The following is a 20,576-nucleotide window of genomic DNA, read 5'->3' as shown; positions in this document are numbered from 1 at the left end:
ATGGTCTCGAATTGGCCCTGGTGCCTACCCAGCAATGTTCCCTGTCGGTCCAGGATGGTCTTAAACTGATCCAGATCTGCGGAGTCCATCTTGGTCAGATTGTACTGTCCGGACCCAGGCAGGGACTCAGGCACGGATCAAGATTAGTCAATTTAAAGAAAGTAATTTAATGGAAAACAGTCCAGGACAACAGGCCAAAAAAATCTAAATCCAAAAACAGAAGTACGCAGTGAGGAACTAAACAGGCAGAAGTCAAAACCACAAAAACCTCCAAGGGTGTTTCACAAAGGTCAGGTTGGCACAACATATGATAAGAACTGAGGCAATGTGTCAAGCTATACTTGAAAGGGACAGTGTAGCGAAGGGAGAGCGTACTCACCCCACCCGGACTTGAACCCGGGTCTACAGGGTGCCAAACATGCACTCTGAGGCAGGAAAATGCTTCCGTTATACAGCAGTGTGAAGGAAATCACTCACGCAAGTCATTAGTCCTCTCCCAGGAAGCTACAATACATTTCAGTTCTCCAGAATTTTCAGATCAGCTAATGACTACAGGTAACACAATGTGTGAGTAAAGCATAAGCTGTATGGTGTTTTGAACTCTGACTTTGGGACGCACTGCACTTCGTCTACACAGAGATTCATGTGAAATTCCAGCAATGCTACTTATAGATGTTATGACAGCAGTTTGCGCTTTACCTTCAGAAACTAAGCTATGGGAGCTCTAATGCTTGAGTCATTGTCCAAACTGGTATGACCAAAAACTGACAGGACAAAAAGCAAAGACAGTTCTTTAAAAAAAAGATCAGAGGGAAGTGAAATGGAAATGCACTGAAGTTCAAGCTGCGTCTATGAGACACTCATGTCTTCTGTTGTTAGTTTTTGACAAATTAAAACATATTTATAATCTGCAGGCTCAAGATCTCAGGTGCAACCATATCTTATCAGTATTTAGGTTTACACGTCTCAGTCCTGTTGGCCAAAATAGTTTACAAATACACTTTAAGATGAAACCCTTTGCACAAGACATACGATCCTGTCCATATAATCTCACATCAGCTGTTCAATTATATAAAACTGATGATATTTATATTCCACAATGTAAATACAAACTTTTTATCATGGACACTACACTACATATTTTCCCAGCCACCATGAGCTAACTATTAACTCTGCAACACATACTATCAGTGGAAAAACAAGTCTTCATTGCAAGTCTTCAAAGGCTCCACTATAGCTGCAATCATCAGGTAGGCCAGTTGTACAGGAATGATTAGAAAAAAGTTTTACTGTACACTGATTACTATAAAATACAAATTATAATCCCTTTATTGAATCTTTCAAGGTTCTCTGATGAAAACAAGTTCATGAACTATTGTGATTTGAGGGGAACTGTATGAAGGCAGATAAAAAAATATCCTCTCCTGGAAAAGAAAACACAACACAAAGTGCATTTTCTTATAAATTATTTATTTATTACACACCTTACAAATAAAAACATTTGAACAAACTCAGGCAAGAGCAGATCAGCGGACACCCATCATCAATCTCCTGCTAGCAGCAATTTAAATTCATGAGACCAAATTATAACTGGCACAATAGTTCATACCAAGACAGACACCAATTCTACCCACTCTCCAGTGCCCTCTTCATTTGATCAACCAGGAGTTAATCACCAAAGTTTGTGACGCCTACACAATAGTATATCACTCAAAGGGCATTTTGTCAGACAAATGTTAAAGGTGCAGTTGGTAAACTACACCTACAGTTGAAACTGGGATTCTGCCCGGTAGAAACGTAGTGAATACAAAAAGGTCAGAGGTCACATTCGTCACCTGCTCATACTGACAACACTGGAGGAGTGATCATTAGTGTCACAGAGTACAGACACAAAAATGCTCACAGGCCAATCATTACTGACTTCATGACAAACTGACTCAACGGCTCAGCAAAAAAAAACATCCTGACTCAGCATATCCCAAACCCGACTCTCCCGTTATCTTTGGCATCTGTCCACTCGGTCAGTTATGGTGAGGAGGTGAAGTAGGAGCACATCACTCATTATTACAGTAGCAAGCCCGATGTTCTATACGTCAGAGCCCAAAAGTGCCTCACGTCAACATAGGTTCCTAATCGCTCATGTTTTCTCCACAGACCTGATTTCTTATAAATAAAAGAGAACTGAAACAGCACTACACACACACTGTCCCTTATAAGGCTACGGCAGCTAAAGGACGGAGATTATCTGTGATGTCACACACTCACTTACAAATTACACACGACCTTACAACCTTTCCACTGGCCGTTTAAAGCCAGCCCAGACACATAGATAAGACCAAATCTTCAATGCAGCTTTCTCATCAATATTACGGCTAAAGTGTCAATATTATGACACCAAAATATAAACTGGCAATATGTAAGCTTTTCAAGAACAGTTATAAAAGTTTTCAGTGGTCTGTAATGTTATCACCCAAATCCACGTGTCAGAGTGAGATGGGGGGCATTTCTCGGATTAGCAATGCACTGGCCTCGTGTACACTAAACCTGGTGGTTCTTCGCTATGGTCTTAAAACCTGGTGGTTCTTCCTCATGGTCACGCTAAATACCATGAGAAGCACTCAATAAACCACCCGCTCTTGTAGTGTGACCTTGTCACTTGTTCCTAAAGCTCATGTGTTTCCAACACTTGGCTAAAGCTGCTTCTCTATTTCAGTACCTTTTTTTAAAAGACACTCAGTAGTGATTACAATTCCCCAAAGTAAAATAATGAAAAGCAAACATAATATTTCTGACGAACACAACCACTGCGGTGTTATATGGTTTGGAGTTTTGTTTAAAAGGTGTTAAAAAGGTTAAAAGGTACATAGAATGAAAATATAAAATAACAAAACGATGTTAAAATATATACATTCAACATGTCTAACTGATCTCCTAGGCTCAAAAAGTTGTATTGCATACATAAATAAGATTGTGATGCCATTTACACCTGTGTAAATAAAGTGAACAGGTGTGTGTGTCAGCATAACTTTGCAACACTTACTATCTTTACGTATTTGAATATTAACACTACACGGACAGGGAGCACTGAGCCTACAGGCAGTCGAAAAACAGAATATACAGATGTTTTGTGTACGAGACCAAAAGAACAAATGAAGGTGCAAGATATGGAGGGGTACTGTTACCCCTTCAAAATCTCAAGCACAATCACTAGCCAGAAGTTCAAAGAGCAAATAAAAATTGTGATTAAAGAAAAATAAACTGTTCAGTATCAACATGTTTTTGTCAAACTGTGCCCCAAACGGCCTTAAAACAAGTAATATAAAGACTCAAGCCCTGTCAGTGATTTGCAACTGTACAGACTCAGTTTCTGCCTGTACCTCATGTGCAGTTTCTCTGTAGCCAAACCAAATGCCTTGGCTAGCAGTATTGTGCTCAGTGGCCATGGGGGTGGCCCCCAGTGGCTGATGGGGGCTGTAGTTTTTCTGACTTCCTGTCCTTGGCTTCTGTGTCAGAAGCGGAGTCAGAATCCTGAGCCTGCTGCTGCTTCAGCCACATGTCTGCATACAGTCCGCCCTTGGCCAGCAGCTCCTCATGCCTACCATGCAAGATGACACGGGAGAAACACACAACGGGTTGGACGTTTGACTCCACATGTGAATCAATGACACACAGTGTTTTACACGAGGAAGCCTTTTTACCTTCCTCGCTCGGCGATTTGTCCATCACTCAGAACTAAAATCTGGTCAGCTCCAATGACGGTGGACAACCTATAACACACAACAACATTGTATGAAAACTGCCCTGATGAAGAATTACAGTCCTTCAATTTTAAACTCTGACATGGACAGATTCATAAAAATAAATAATATAATACATAAAAATAATACATAAAAATAAATAATATAATAATGTAATACTGGCTTACCTGTGTGCCACCACAACAGTGGTCCTGTTTGCACACACTTTGGCCAGCGAGGCCTGAATATTACGCTCCGTTTGTGTGTCCAGGGCAGACGTGGCCTGTGCACAGAGAATAGGTGTACATTTATTTTCGGTACATTGACATCCTAAATAAACTACAATTCCCATGATGCACATAGAAATGGTGCTCCAAGCAGGACAAGGGTTACCTCATCCAATAGAATGATCTGGGGATCTTTGAGGATGGTTCGGGCAATGGCCACTCTCTGCTTCTCCCCACCACTGAGCTTCAGTCCCCTCTCTCCCACCGGCGTGTCATATCCTATGGGGAGACAGCGATAGATAAATAAATAATGATAAATAAATGATAAATAAATAATGAGGCAGAGTACTACACAGAGGCCATGCTGCCTCGGCCATAAATATGCAAACGGTACATTTCAACAGCCATGAGAACATACTACAACTGACGCACAGATAATTCCCATAGTTCATACATGTCAAAGAAAGTATCTGTGCACCTTAAAATCACACAACGGCAGATGTAACTTGTAAAATAAGGGGAGAACAAACTGAAGACATGTACACATTTCAGCAAGAAGTAAATGTTGTTTCCCACCTTCAGGGAAGGACTGGATCTTCTCATGAATGTCAGCAGCGATGGCTGCTTCCTCCACCTCACGATCACTGGCAGAAATGCGCCCGTAGCGGATGTTGTCTCGGATGTTGTCATTGAACAAGACGGTGTCCTGAGGCACCACTCCAATATGGGAACGCAGCGAAGTCTGCTTCACCTGCACCATGAAAACAAACACAGGCACACACACACACACACACACACACAATTCAAAAATCACAAATCAGTTGAATCAATTCCTGATTCCCAAAATAAAATGACCTGTCCATCTTGAAACCTCCCAGCTCTCACCTTGGAGAGATCCTGACCGTCGATCCGGATGCAGCCCCCGTTGACGTCATAGAAACGGAAGAGCAGCCGCATGATAGTACTCTTACCAGAGCCGGATTTACCAACCTGTTGTCCAGGGAGACAGAAGGGGTCAGAGAGGTGAATGTTGTAAGGTGAGTGAGGGTGAGAGTGAGTGAGTGAGAGGTAAATGGAAATCAGCTGTGTGTCAGGTAAGGTCTTCTACTCTACTAGGTTTAAAAAAAAAAAATGTTTTATTATAGTTTGTTTCAACTATGCTTTTAACTATGTTTTTACTGTGTACTGGCTCTGTTGCACTCTGAGATACTTTTGAATGAAAAGTGCGCTACAAATAAAATGCATTATTTATTATGATTATTATCATCATTACTCCTCAGAGACTCACCAGAGCAACAGTCTTGCCTGGCAGCACAGTGAAAGAGACGTCCTTCAGGATCTCCTTTCTGTTGAAGTGAAAATGTTAAGCAGGATACAGTGAAAGAGTGACACCCAGAGGAGAAGCCATAACATTCTCAAAGCCTTACCCATCCACATGACTCAAGTATACATTATCAAAACCTTACCCATCCACATAGCTGAAGTATGCATTCTCAAAACCTTACCCATCCACATGACTCAAGTATACATTATCAAAGCTTTACCCATACACAAAGCTGAAGTATACATTCTCAAAGCTTTACCCATCCACATAGCTGAAGTACACATTCCCAAAGCCTTACCCATCCACATAGCTGAAGTACACATTCTCAAAGCCTTACCCATCCACATGACTCAAGTATACATTATCAAAGCTTTACCCATCCACATAGCTGAAGTACACATTCTCAAAGCCTTAGCCATCCACATAGCTGAAGTACACATTCCCAAAGCTTTACCCATCCACATAGCTGAAGTATACATTCTCAAAGCCTTACCCATCCACATGACTGAAGTATACATTCTCAAAACCTTACCCATCCACATGACTGAAGTACACATTCTCAAAACCTTACCCATCCACATGACTCAAGTGTACATTATCAAAGCTTTACCCATCCACATAGCTGAAGTACACATTCGCAAAGCCTTACCCATCCACATAGCTGAAGTACACATTCTCAAAACCTTACCCATCCACATGACTCAAGTATACATTATCAAAGCTTTACCCATACACAAAGCTGAAGTATACATTCTCAAAGCTTTACCCATCCACATAGCTGAAGAATACATTTGCAAAGCCTTACCCCTCCACATAGCTGAAGAATACATTCTCAAACTCCACCTTCCCCAACTTGAACAAGAGATTTCCTGCATTTACATCATCCGTCACCTACGAATTTGGAGAAACAGATGAAACACTCCATTCAAGAACAAATAGTGTTGAAGTTTTGCCAATGTTGCAAGCAATTCTACTAGACATACCTCCTGTTCCTCAGTGAAGAGTTTGAACATGCTCTCCATGTCGATGAAGGAGTTTTGGATCATTCTACGAGAGATGAAAAATCACACTTACTTTGGCATGTCTGAGATAAACTACATCTACAGTGTTCGTTGGAAAGGCAACTCACCTGTAGTAGGTTCCAAACCAGTTGAGGGGTGTGTACAACTGGATGATGTAAGTCCCGAAGAGGACATAATCTCCAACCTGAGGAAAGAAAAAAAAGATGGCTACAGATGAACACAGAGACATAGTAAATAAAACCACCAACACACACACAGGCACAAACACATACTCTGGGTGTATACAAATCTTCCTTTGTCATTATAATCTTATATAAATTGATGGCAGTGTCTCCCAATCCCTCTCCCGTACCTGAAACTTGCCCTCGGAGACAAAGTAGGCACAGAGCAGGGAGCCTGCCAGCAGCCCGGAGCCGATGATGAGGTTCTGAGTCTGGTTCAGGAACGCCAGTGAGGCGTTGGTCTTCCATTCAGACACCTGAGGGAACAGTTCAGGATTCAGGAGACAGAAATGTGCCAATACACTCTTCTTCAGCAGCAAAAGCTTTTGTTCACGGAGGACAAACTACTCTACATTTATGGCCGATTCAAATTACTTCATTGAGGTTGAGGACCAGTCTTGCTTAGACTACATCTCTGGATATCAGACTAACAGTTACAAGACAGGGGACTCCACTAACACACACAATGTGTGCAATGTTATTCAAAACAGGAGTGTTTCTATACATGTCTGCCCTCACACAGATCAGAAACAAAATGCATGAAAGCTGTTGATTACCTGATACTTAAGTATGGCATCCTCAAACCGATTCACCTCATAGCTCTCTGCATTGTAGTATTTCACCTGCACACGCAAAGCAAAGCCAAAATCAGATACAACATTCTAACACAGTACTATGGCCACCACAACTACTTAGGCCCAAATCCCACTCGCAATGAAAGCCGTTTATTTGATGCTAATTAACAGTGTTGGCGTCACGTGGAAATGGGAGCCAATGTAGTTTGATATGACAAAGTCAGACTGTTAGTCTGGCGTTAACCTGGTGACCTAATAAGACGACCATGGTGACCTACGCTGCACCCAAACCACGGAACTCACTTCCCCCTCAAATCTGCACACTGGACTCCATTACCCAATTCAGAACTCATCTTTTTAAACTGGCACACTCTCTCTAATAGCATCGGCTACCTTTACTTTTATTGTATTGTATTTTACATCATATTGTATGTTTTTATTGATGACTATTGCATGTTTTTTATTGATCTTTTGATGTAAGGTGACCTTGACCTTGGCTAGGATAGCTAGGTTAACTGGCATGGGACCTTAACTATGACTGTGCCATGAATTATTGCTCTATTTTAGTTTAACTTTTTGCTGGCAGTGCTGACTGTCTCTCGTCTCTCGTCTCGTTTCACTATTCCGTAATGTGCCGTTTCATGTGGGAAGAAAGACACACAGAACTTTGCTGTGATTGACGGCTAAGTGAGAATGGCAATTTGTTATCGATTACGGATTGTTTCCAATCTGACATTGTTGTGGTTTTCGTTGGTGAAACAGACTTGAGACTGTGACAATGTCATACTCAAAGACCCCTCAAGCCCTTAAGGAACAACAGCAATGGTGATACACTTCACCCGCATAATTTCAGCAGAGGTCCAGAAAGCTCTTCATACCGTCTCAAAGTTCAGCAGCGAGTCCACTGCCTTTGACTTGGCGTTGTTGTCCTGAGTGTTCATGTCTCGCCGGTACTTGGTCCTCCATTCTGTGATGATGATGGTGAGAGCTGTGGGGGACAGATTTACAGATTATATGGATTGTCCCATACCATGCTGATGTGTATAGCTGAGAGAGAATGATGCAATATAATAATGCCATTTCCAAAGGGAAAGTGCTACTTTTTGTCAAAGAGTGGTGGCATAACACAGATTTATGTACATTAGGTGTTGGGTTAGGTGTACCTTTTTGTACTAGCAAAATGCTGAAATATGCCTTCAGTTTTCCCATTTCTACAGTGGTGTTCTAGGGGAATGCTCTCATTACAAGGTTCTGACTACGGATCATTTAAAGGAGTCTGAATAAGGTACGTACAATGAAAAAGTATGCATCATTTTTTACAAACTACAGGTTCCCCACTTGTGGAAAATGCTCTGAAACCAGCACTTCACTCGAGATATTAAGGGTCGTCAGGGTTACTCACTGAGGTAGAGGAACATGCAGACAAAGACGATGAGGCCGAACCAGGAGTTGAAGTGGGATATGAAGTACATGATGGCGATGACAATGTCAGCAATGGTGGGGAAGATGCTGAAGACTATGTAGCTGTTTTGGAAAAAAATATATAAAATATAAAAATTAGTGGTGCACAGAATCAAGGAGAAGAAAAACAAAAGTAAGAATGGCTCAGCTCAGGAGTCAGATCAAAGTTCAGCTGCAGGTGTCAGATCTGTCATCTCTACTCCTATCTCATTACGTTTAAAGTAAATATAGCTCAGACTATACAAAGCGAAAGTAGGTAGACATTTGATCTGTGTGTGCGCTCCCTGAGAATAAAACCCATGCCATTGGTATGGACAGCACCAGCTGAATTACAGGAGCCCCATCCACCTCAATCACTAGACCTTATTACCTAGTGCCTTTTTATCAATTTAACCATTTAAATCTACTTTAAACGAGAACAGGCATAATACACTACAGAAAAGATATAGCGGTTGATTGGTAATCACCAAACTGATTTAAAAAACAATAACAAACTGCTGGAGAATGAGCGAATAACACCTCATCATTACAGGTGTACAATAGAGAGCATCCTGACTGGGTGCATCACAGTGTGGTATGGGAGCTGCACAGCCAAGGACCGCAAGGCCCTTCGTAGTGTGGTCAGGACTGCGGAGTTCATCATCGGCAGGGAGCTCCCAGCCCTGCAGGACACCTACCACACACTATGCCTCAAGAAAGCTGGCAGGATCCTTAAGGACTGCTACCACCCAGCCTTCAGACTTTTTACCCCGCTGCCTTCTGGAAGGCGGTACCGCAGCATCCGGTCTCGTACAAGCAGACTGGAGAACAGCTTTTACCCCAGGGCCATCTGGCTGCTAAATGGACATTGATACTCCACCGCCACTTTTGCACTCGCCACTTACATGCACTGCCACTGTCATATTACTGTTTGCACTATACTACACATACTGTCACTTCCTACCTACTGTTTGCACTAGCAGTAATACTTATCAGAAAATTGCACTACCTGTAACTACCTTACTGGGTTGTATGTAGGTTAGTATAGGTTAGCATAGTTTATTATATGTGTATTATATGTTATATGTATATATGTCAGTATTATATGTATAGGCTGTTATATGTATATTTAGTATTATATGTATAGGTTGGTATATGTTTAGCACATCGTATTGTATATTTATCTTGTATATTGAGTAAGGTTATTTAGGTTATTATATGTTTATATGTTTATATGTTTATTATGTGTAAATTATGTTCATGGTACTTGTGCAGAGTGTACGTCATGGTTTGTTATGTTATAGTATGTGATGTTATGGTATGGTAGGTTTGGGCGGCGTCTTGTCATAAGAATTTCAGTGCCCAGTCTGACCCTGTGTCATTTTGTGCATCTGACAAATAAAAGACTTGTAACTTGTAACTTGTTAACTTGTAACTTGAATTGCTTATGTTTGTCACAAGTTGACATGACAAGTTGGTTTATCACCGGCACACCCAGTAATTTCAAGCTGATGCTAACAGCAGGGCGGCACGCTGTGGTATTCACACCTTGGGGCTTTGCTGCTGCTGTATATGTCTAGTTTACTTGTGCTGTGCTGTCAGAATTTTTTGATCAATGAGTACCAACCATTTATATTTTCAGAGCAGAGAAATCTCCTAATTACAATTGTATTCTATACTAGATCGCTAATTTACAGTAGAAGCCTCCCTTAACACAGAGTGAATCAATTTCAAGCTGTACAGTTAGTCAGTGAGTGCACAATGTGAGTGTGGCCTGATGTCTTTGCTCTTGGAGAGATGTGGAGCCTAGTAACTTTAGTAGAGTAATAGTTGTTTTGTTGTCACCAGAAAGCCCCCAAGGCAGAGCACTGAATATGCGTTTAGAAGGTAGTTTGAAGCAAATAAAGCTCCCATTTACAAAGAGAAATAATGAACTAGACTGTCATGACAAATTATCTTAAAAACTCCCTTTAAACAGGAAGAAACCTTGAACAGGATGCAGCTCATCAAGGTGGTTGGGTGCTGGTGGTTGGGGTGGTGCTGGTGGTTGGGGTGGTGCTGGTTGGGTGGTGCTGGTGGTTGGGTGGGTGGGGGGGGGGGGGGGGGGTGCTGGTGGTGATGGGTTAGAAGGGAAAGGAGCCACAGACTGCACATGTTTTAAATTAGACTTCCACAGAGAGGAACACAGTGTGTTGTGTGATCTCTGTCTGTCTTACCAGCTAGATCATCACTGGAAAAGTCCTGAAAATGAACCCTGCTATTGCTCCATTTCATTTATCTATTCACTCAATTAAGAAATAAATAAACAAACAAATCATTTAAAAGTATTTTATTTAAATTTCAGAACAGTAAATGTAACAACACTCCATTTTAATTTCAGAACAGTAAATGTAATGACACTCACATGCAACAACTTATAAGCACATTTGCATCCAAAGTGAAGCAATAAGCACAGAAGGGCAAGTCACATAAGGGAACCCAGCTGCTTTCACTGACCATGAAGGCCCTATGCCATGGTATGTAGAACTACTCCTTGACTATTTCATCAGGCACAACGTTTACGTGTATTGATACACAATGCACTGCTTCACAATAGCCAAAAACATATGGACTGTCATCATACAGAGGAAAGAAAAAGGAAAAATAATAATAATTTGAAAAATCTTATCTCCATGGGTAGAAAGAGCACCATGCAAGCAACATTAGACAATGAAGAATACAACTACAATCAAGAATTTCAACAGCTTTCCCTATACCTTTCTGATATTTTTCATTCAGTGCAGATAAGTAAATGCTTCATTTGTAACTGTCTTGACCCCCTAGCATAAGTATAAGGTAATCCATAAAAAAGTAGTTTGTAAAAAATGAATTTCAGCATCTTAATTAACTCACAAAATAAGACTGACACTCACATGCAACAACTTAAAAACACATTTGCATCCAAAGTGAAGCAATAAGCACAGAAGGGCAAGTCACATAAGTGAACCCAGCTACTTTCACTGACCATGAAGGCCCTATGCCATGGTATGTAGAACTACTCATTGCACACCTTAGATTACTTTCAATACCAGTACTCTCCAGTTGGTAAACCGTGTCACAGTTCATGACCGTTTGACCGTTTCCTTTTTTAATTACCTTTTTTATTTTAAACGTCTCATAGGGTGGAATCAGCACCTCTTTCTCTTCAGGATAACGTGAGTATTTTGACACATTTGCACCGTGGCATGTCCTCACCTCAAAACATAATTCACTTCCAAACACGATGGTAATTTTGACATCCAAAGAGGTTGATGTAAAAGTGCCAAATCTCATGAATGTGTTCTGATGTTTAAATTCTACGTCAGTTCCCCGATAAACCTGAAAGCATTCCCCTTTAGGGTTAAGGCGATGGATGGCATCTATCAACAGAAAGTGAAGAGAGTGATACTTAAAAGTGGTTTTGTAATTTGTTCTACTTGTGCGAACAGCATCGTTGAAAGGCTCATACATATTGGGATATGGAGAAGTATACACACGAAGAGCAATAGCATGACTTATGGTCAGATTGTCTATCTTTGGTTTCATTCCTTGAGTATCCTTCTCTGCTTCAATCCAAGCCTTTTCAAAAATGCCAAATATTTCCAAGGGAAGGCATGCTGTATCCACCAACTTGGACATTTCAGCAGAACAGTTTTTGTAGTCATCATCAACAGAGTCAGGAGCCATGTTAAGGGGGTAGACTGGTACAGGGTCAACAAGTCTGTCATGCTGAAGAGGAAAAGGAGAAGATAGCCTGTTTGTATCAGCCTATGTTGTTGCTGTGAGAGTAACATATGAGACACAACGCACATATGTTGTATTCAGGTGCAAGTGACAAGATATTGGGTTGGTATGGGATTAGTTATCCTACCCTTCTTGTGTCAGCCACTGTTGTAAACAGCATAGAAATCCATACGATCAGAAGATCCATTGTGTCTTCAGTCTGCCACAGAGAAGAATATACATTTTTTTCTTCCAATATCATTTTTTTAATATTAAAGAATTAATATTGTTTTGCATGAAATATTTCATTATGCCATGTGTGCAATATACTATGCTATGTATTTCGTTTTATTGTTGTTGTTAAACCATTTTGTGCACTCCACAGTCAAGGACTACATTCAATTGTGGTTTGAGTTTAATGGATGATTTACTGCTGCTGCTGTGACTACTACTGCCACCACTACCACTGCAACAGCAACTACTACAACAACTACCTGAATGCACAGATTTTCCACTTTAGCAAACACAATTCATTATTATAAGCATACAAAAATGAATACTGTCATTTTTATTAACAACATTCTTATGATATCATAGAAGTCTCCCTGCATTTTCAAGTCATCAATACATGAGTAACACAAACAAATAAACCGATGATAATACCCATATCCTATGGACAATCACAAAATAAAACATTAACAGATAATGACACGGGTGAAAATTAGAAGGGAAAGGAGCCACAGACTGCACATGCAATGTGTTCATAATGCCAGCATACAAGTATAGTAATGGTCATATAACATACTGAAGGTTGTAATGCACTCATGGGGTTACTATGAAAAGAATGAGTGGATGACTGTGATCATATTAGCAGGGAAAATGGTAGTTATCAGCACTCTGAGATTCAGACGAATATAGAGTACGCTATAAATTAAATTAATTATTATTATTATTATAGTTAGAAGGGAAAGGAGCCACAGACCGCCCATGTTTTAAATCAGACCTCCACAGAGAAGAAACACAGTGTGTTGTGTGATCTCTGACTCTCATACCAGCTAGATCATCACTGGAAAAGTCCAGAAAATGATCTCCAGAAAAGAATGGGAACCCTGCTGTTGCTCCATTTTATTTCTATATTCACTCAATTAAGAAATAAATAAACATGCAAATAATTTAAAAGTATTTGACTTCAACTTCAGAACAGTAAATGCAATGACACTCACATGTAACAACTTAAAAACACATTTGCATCAAAAGTGAAGAAAAAAACTAAACATTAAGACAGAGGTGAAAATTAGAAGAAGAATAGTGTTCTCACTTACAATACTAATCCTCAAGCCTCAAGATCCTCTCTCCTCAAAACTCAAGCATCAAATCGCTTTGTGCTTTTCAAAGAACTGCTTATGTTTGTCCCAAACTGACATGAAAAGTTGGTTTATAACCAGAATACCCAACCCCATTTCAAGCTGATGCTAGCAGCAGGGCGGCACGTTGTGGTATTCACATCTTGGGGCTTTGCTGATGTTGTATATGTTCAGTTTACTTGTGCTGAACTGTCAGAAAAAAATATTTTGGGTCTACAAGCTAATTCAATTAATGAGTGCCAACAATTTATATTTTCAGAGTAGAAAAGTGTCGTAATTACAATCCCATTCTATACTGGAGAGCTAATTTGCAGTAGTAGCCTCCATTAACACGGAGTTAATCAATTTCAAGCTCCTGCAGCCGCCGCTGCTGACGCTCCTGCTCCGCCGAAGAAGGCCACTCCTGCTCGTGCTCTCCCGATGACGGCCGCTGCTCGTACCACAGCCCCAGGTGCCGCAGTCCCAGTTCCCGCCGCTGTCCCAGATGCCGCAGCCGTCCCAGACGTGGCCATCCCAGACGCCCCCATCCCCAGTGACCCAGGCAACCCAGATGCCTCAGGCCCAGATGGCCACGTGTCCAGAACCCGGCTTGGTCGTAGTCCCACAAGCCAGTCCCGAGTACTAAGCCAGCCCAAAGGAGGATCAACCCTGTCCAGAACCGGCACTCTCCCTCAGTATCTAGTGGACGTCTTTGGCAAAACCTGAGCGATGCCATGCAGGCAAAATGCCACAGGCGCAAATGCCCCCAGCATGGTCCAAGATGCCCCTGACCCAGTAAGCCAGGATGCCCACATGCCCCAAGCATAGGTGCAGATACCCCCTTTTTTGCTGGTCCTGCTGGTCTCCCGATGCCGTTGAGGCCGCCTCAAGGATCATAGAGCACCCCCGAGGAAGGGGTAGAACGAGGCGACGACTCCGACGTCCGGGATCCCAGCCCGCAGGAGTGGTTCATGGAGGGGGTGGGGGGGTGGGAGGTCACGCCAGCGCTGAGCCCAGCTCCTGCCACGCCCCCTCCTGACTCTGCACACCTGCCTCAATTTATTTATTTGAAATTTTATTGTTTGGAGGATAACCCCTTGAGATGCAGCATCTCGTTTTCGAGGGGGTCCTCAAGACACAAGACAAGGACAAATACATACACATTCAAACTCGCTCAAGTTCCCCCTCTCCCAGACCTCACCCACCCCACAGACTCCCTGTTGAATACATATCGCATTATTGAGAGGCATATATACACATATACATACATACACATATACACAAATATGCACACATATATACACAAACCTTCACCCATACACACGTACAGTATGTACTCATAAATAAAAAAGAAAGAAAAGTCCAGTCACACATGAGCAAAACATTTACAGCAACAATTTGCTTGTAAGTAATTATAAAGGGATATTTTAAAGGAGTGCAAAGAAATGACAGATCTTAGAGACCCTGGCAGGCTATTCCAGTCTGAAGGGGCTTTACATTTTAAGGTACGCCTGCCACTCTCTTTTGAGATGTTTGGCACAGTAAAGAAGGGATATTCGGTGTGTCTCAGTCTGTAGGTAGGTCTATATGGAATTAAATATTCCTTCAGGTAAGGAGGATAGTCAGAGTAGATACATTTAAAAATAATCTGGTACCAGTGAAACTGTCTTCTGGCTTTTGGTGATAATAAATTCAGTGTGTTATACATAATACAATGGTGAGTAGTAAAAGGACATCTCAGCACAAATCTGCATATATTATTGAAAACAAACATTTAGTGCCTTTAGATTGGATTCTGCACGTTGTGGTATTCACATCTTGGGGCTTTGCTGCTGTTGTATAGGTCTAGCTAACTTGTGTTGTGCTGTCAGAATTTTTGGGGTGGACTATCAGCTAATTAAATCAATGAGTACCAACAATTTATATTTTCAGAGCAGCGAAATCTCGTAATTTCAATTCTATTCTGTACTAGAGAGCTAATTTGCAGTAGCAGCCTCCCTTAACACAGAGTGGATCCATCTCAAGCTGTACAGTTAGTCAGTGAGTGCACAATGTGAGTGTGGCCTGCTGTCTTTGCTCTTGGAGAGATGTGGAGCCTAGTAACTTTAGTAAATATTTGATTTGTTGTAACCAGAAGGCCCCCATGACAGAGCACAGAATATGCGTTTAAAAGGTATTTTGAAGTGAATAAAGATCCAATTTACACAGAGAAATTATGAACTAGACTGTTTTTTAAACAATGTATTTATTGATTTTCAGTTTGCAAGTCACATCAAATTGAATAACAACAGAACGGGGGGGTTAGAAGGGAAAGGAGCCACAGACTGCACATGTTTTAAATCAGACTTCCACAGAGAGGAACACAGTGTGTGATCCCTGTCTGTCATACCAGCTAGAACATCACTGGAAAAGTCCTGGAAATGATCTCCAGAAAAGAATGGGAAGCCTGCTATTGCTCCATTTCATTTCTCTATTTACTCAATTAGGAAATAAATAAACATGCAAATCATTTAAAAGTATTTTATTTTAATTTTAGAACAGTAAAAGAAATGACACCCACATGCAACAACTTAAAAACACATTTGCATCCAAAGTGAAGCAATAAGCACAGAAGGGCAAGTCACATAAGTGAACCCAGCTACTTTCACTGACCATGAAGACCCTATGCCATGGTATGTAGAACTACTCATTACACACCTCAGACTACTTTCCATACCAAAACAAAATCTAACAACAACTAACCCACACCTAATGAGTAATTGCAACTAGAAGGCCATCTGTGTTTTTACAATTCAAAGATTTCCCGTCCTGCAGTAGAACTACTCATTGCACACCTCAGATTACTTTCAATACCAGAACTCTCCAGCTGGTAAACCGTCTCACACTTCATAGCCGTTTGATCATCTCCATTTCTAATGACCTCTTTGATTGTAAACGTCTCATAGGGTGGAATCAGCACCTCATTCTCTTCAGGATGTTTTGAATATTTTGTAACATTTGCACCATAGCATGTCAACACCTCAAAACATGATTTACTTCCAAACTCGGCGGAAATGTTGGTATGCAAAGAGGTTGATGTAAAAGAGCCAAATCTTATTGACGGGTTCTGATTTGTAAAGTCTAGATCAGTTCTCCGATAAACCTTAAAGCAAGCCCCTTCAGGGTTAAGGTGCTGGATGGCATCTGTCAGCAGAAAGTGAAGAGAGTGATACATAAAAGTGGTTGTGTAATGTTTTTTACCTGTGCGAACAGCATTGTTGAGATCAAGATACATTTTGAGCTCTTTATGAGTATACAGACGAATAGCGATGGCATGATTAATGGTCAGATGATCTAACTGTTGTTTCATTCCTTGAATTTCGTTCTTTGTGTTTCTCCAAGCCTCTTCAAAAGTGCCAGATATTTCCGAGGGAAGGTATTTTGTATCCACCAACTTGGACATTTCAGCAGAACAGCCCTCATAGTCATCATCAACAGAGTAAGGAGCCATGTTTAGAGGGAAGACTTCCTGAAGAGGACAAAGAGAAGATAGTCTGTTTGTAGCAGCCTATGTTGTTGCTGTAAAAGTAACATATGAGACACAACGCACATATGTTGTATTCAGGTGCAAGTGACAAGATATTGGGTTGGTATGGGATTAGTTAACCTACCCTTCTTGTGTCAGCAACTGCTGTAAACAGCATAGAAATCCATACGATCAGAAGATCCATTGTGTCTTCAGTCTGCCACAGAGAAGAATATCATTTTTTTCATTCAATGTCATTCTTTTAATATTCAGGAATTAATATTGTTTTGCATGAAATCTATCATCATACCATTTGTGCAATATACAATGCTATGCATTTAGTTTTATTGTTGTTGTTGTGGTACCATTTTGTGCACTCCGCAGTCAGTAGCTACATTCAATTGTGGTTCATGTGGACATTCAATCTCACCTGTCATTGCTATTATACAAAGCAGGAGCTTTATGGCTAATCTACTGCTGCTGCTGCTGTGACTACTACTACCACTACAACAGCAACAACGACTACTAGTACTACTACAACTACTACCTGAATGTACAGATTTTCCATTTTAGCAACCACAAATAATTATTATAAGCATACAAAAATTAACACTGTCAGTTTCATGAACAACATTCCTGAGATATCATAGGAGTCTCCCTGAATTTCCAAGTAATCAAAACATGACTAACACAAGAAGACTACTGATGATAATGCCCATATCCTATGGACAATTACAAAATAAAACATTAAAAAAATGAAGACATGGGTGAAAATTAGAAGTGGAACAGTGTTCTCACACACAATACAATTTTAATCCTCAAGCCTCAAGCTCCTCTCTCCTCAAAGCTAAAACATCAAATCGCTTTGTGTCTTTCAAAGAACTGCTTAAGTTTGCCACAAGCTGACATGACAAATTGGTTTGTCACTGGAACACCCATCATTTCAAGCTGATGCTAACAGCAGGGCGGCACGTTGTGGTATTCACACCTTGGGCCTTTGCTGCTGCTGAATATGTCCAGTTTACTTGTGCTGTGCTGTCAGAATTTTTTGAGGTGAACTACAGGCTAATTAAATCAATGAGTACCAACAATTTATATTTTCAGAGCAGAAAAATGTCGTAATTACAATTGTATTCTATACTAGAGCGCTAATTTGCAGTAGCAGCCTCCCTTAACACAGAGTGAATCAATTTCAAGCTGTACAGTTAATCAGTGAGTGCACAATGTGAGTGTGGCCTGATGGAGAGATGTGGAGCCTAGTAACTTTAGTAGAGTAATAGTTGTTTTGTTGTCACCAGAAAGCCCCCATGACAGAGCACTGAATATGTCTCTGATGCTAAGGCAGGAAATGCCTTTATTTCTTTTACTGTAATACTTTTCAGCGGTCAGAAGCGATTAAAAGGTCTTTTGAAGCGAATAAAGTTCCGAATCACACAGAGAAATTATGAACTAGACTGTCATGACAAATTATCTTAAAAACTCAGCTCATCAAGGTGGTTGGGTTGTGGTGTGTGTGTGTGGGGGGGGGGGGTGTAGAAGGGAAAGGAGCAACATAATACACATATTTTAAATCAGACCACAGAGACGAACACAGTGTGTTTTGTGATTCCTCTATGTCATACCAGCTAGAACATCACTGAAAAAGTCCAGAAAATGATCTCCAGAAAAGAATGGGAACCCTGCTATTGCTCCACTTCATTTCTCTATTTACTCAATTAAGAAATAAATAAACAAACAAATAATTTAAAAGTATTTTATTTTAATTTCAGAACAGTAAATGTCAAGACACTCACATGCAACAAAGTGCATCCAAATTGAACCAAAATGTCATCATACAGAGGAAAATTTAAAAAAATCTTATCTCACCATGCAAGCAACATTAGACAATGGAGAATACAACTACAATCAAGAATTTCAACAGCTTTCGCTATACATTTCTAAGTAACTGCTTCATTTGTAAATGTCTTGATCCCCTAGCATAAGTATAAGGTAAATCCGTAAAAAAGTAGTTTGTAAAATATGAATCTTAATAATTTCACAAAATAAGACTGTTCAGACAGAGAGAAATGCTAACTAGAACACTCCACTTGCCTTATTGAATAAGGCACAGCTCAGACTACTTTTAATACCAGAACTCTTCAGCTGATAAACTGTTGCACACTTAATAGCCTGGCTCTGATGCTAAGGCAGGAAATGCCTTCATTTCTTTTACTGTAATACTTTCCAGTGGTCATAAGAGTTTAAAAGGTCTTTTGAAGCGAATAAAGCTCCCATTTACACAGACATTTTTTGAAGACTGTTATGACCAATAATCTGGAAAACTCCCTTTTAAAAGGATGAAACCTTGAACAGAACGCTGGGGGCGTAGGGGGGCTGGGGGGGTAGAATGTGTGGTGACTGCAGGGTAAATAATGACATGACAAAAAAGATGATTTCACAGGTGAGTCAAAGCAACATAATACACATGCACAGAAGGGCAAGTCACATAAGTGAACCAGTTACTTTCAGTGACCATGAAGGCCCTATGCCATGGTATGTAGAACTACTCATTGACTATTTCATCAGGCACAATTTGTACGTGTATTGATACACAATGCACTGCTTTACAATCGCCAAAAACATATGGACTGTCATCATACAGAGTAAATAAAAAGCAAAAATAATAATAATTAAAAGAATCTTGTCTCCATGGGTAGAAAGAGCACCATGCAAGCAACAATGAAGAATACAACTACAATCAAGAATTTCTACAGCTTTCGCTATACATTTCTATGTAACTGATTAATTTGTAACTGTCTTGACCCTGTAGCATAAGTATAAGGTAAATCCATAAAAAAGTAGTTTGTAAAAAATGAATTTCAGCATCTTAATAAATTCACAAAATAAGACTGTTCAGACAGAGAGAAACCTGAGGACAATGCTAACTAGAGCACTCCACTTGCCTTATTGAATAAGGCACACCTCAGACTACTTTTAATACCAGAACTCTTCAGCTGATAAACCGTTGCACACTTAATAGCCGCCTGATTTCTTGGATTTTGAATGACCTTTGTAAACTTCTCATAGGGTGGAATCAGCACCTCATTCTCAGCAGGATATTGTGAATATTTTGACACATTTGCACCGTGGCATGTCCACACCTCAAAACATGATTTACTACATTGTTGGGATACACAGAGGTTTTTGTAAAAGAGCCTAATCTTATTGATTTGAACAATTTTGGAGATTTCAATTCTACCCGAGTTCCCCGATAAACCTGCAAGCAAGTACCATCAGTGTGATGGATCCTACATTTTGTCACCCTCCTCCTGAATGTTGAAAACGTCACAGTGTACTTTTCACTGAGAACACTTTCACTGCATTTGTATTACAGTTTTAATATTTGAACTACTAATTACTTTAATTACTAATACATATTTGAAAAACATCTTCTAAAACAAA

General features: G+C 40.4%; 2 protein-coding genes across 2 annotated transcripts; both read right to left on the bottom strand.

Annotated features, from left to right (window-relative positions):
• Positions 1-1,449: 1,449 nt before the first annotated feature.
• LOC105905619 (ATP-binding cassette sub-family B member 6-like) lies at positions 1,450-12,495 on the bottom strand. Its single transcript, XM_042702855.1, has 17 exons — positions 12,436-12,495; positions 12,196-12,293; positions 11,615-11,796; positions 8,509-8,715; positions 7,985-8,094; positions 7,089-7,154; positions 6,663-6,788; positions 6,418-6,494; positions 6,272-6,335; positions 6,094-6,179; positions 5,253-5,310; positions 4,850-4,954; positions 4,541-4,715; positions 4,131-4,243; positions 3,926-4,020; positions 3,699-3,767; positions 1,450-3,595 (listed from the first exon to the last, which is right to left on the bottom strand). The coding sequence occupies exons 1-17, from the start codon at positions 12,493-12,495 to the stop codon at positions 3,433-3,435; spliced, it is 1,854 nt and encodes a 617-aa protein (XP_042558789.1). The 3' UTR covers positions 1,450-3,432.
• Positions 12,496-16,415: 3,920 nt separating this feature from the next.
• On the bottom strand, positions 16,416-17,340 carry LOC116218143 (ecto-ADP-ribosyltransferase 5-like). The gene is made up of 2 exons (XM_031558540.1): positions 17,281-17,340; positions 16,416-17,138 (listed from the first exon to the last, which is right to left on the bottom strand). The coding sequence occupies exons 1-2, from the start codon at positions 17,338-17,340 to the stop codon at positions 16,416-16,418; spliced, it is 783 nt and encodes a 260-aa protein (XP_031414400.1).
• Between the last annotated feature and the right edge of the window lie 3,236 nt (positions 17,341-20,576).

This window comes from Clupea harengus, chromosome 21 (assembly GCF_900700415.2).
Source record: "Clupea harengus chromosome 21, Ch_v2.0.2, whole genome shotgun sequence".
Taxonomy (NCBI): domain Eukaryota; kingdom Metazoa; phylum Chordata; class Actinopteri; order Clupeiformes; family Clupeidae; genus Clupea; species Clupea harengus.
The sequence above is the reverse complement of the archived record's forward strand: the minus strand, read 5'-3'. Positions and strand labels throughout refer to the sequence as shown.

What these genes read in the sequence shown, in the direction of transcription:
- LOC116218143 (XM_031558540.1), bottom strand. Translation starts at nt 17,340, where the DNA reads ATGGATCTTCTGATCGTATGGATTTCTATGCTGTTTACAGCAGTTGCT. An exon ending in CAGTTGCTGACACAAGAAGG is followed by an intron (nt 17,139 to 17,280) that starts GTAGGTTAACTA and finishes TGTCCTCTTCAG; the next exon opens with GAAGTCTTCCCTCTAAACAT.
- LOC105905619 (XM_042702855.1), bottom strand. Translation starts at nt 12,495, where the DNA reads ATGGATCTTCTGATCGTATGGATTTCTATGCTGTTTACAACAGTGGCT. An exon ending in TGTTCTGCTGAAATGTCCAA is followed by an intron (nt 11,797 to 12,195) that starts GTTGGTGGATAC and finishes CGTGTTTGGAAG; the next exon opens with TGAATTATGTTTTGAGGTGA. An exon ending in CGCTGCTGAACTTTGAGACG is followed by an intron (nt 7,155 to 7,984) that starts GTATGAAGAGCT and finishes TTGCGTGTGCAG; the next exon opens with GTGAAATACTACAATGCAGA.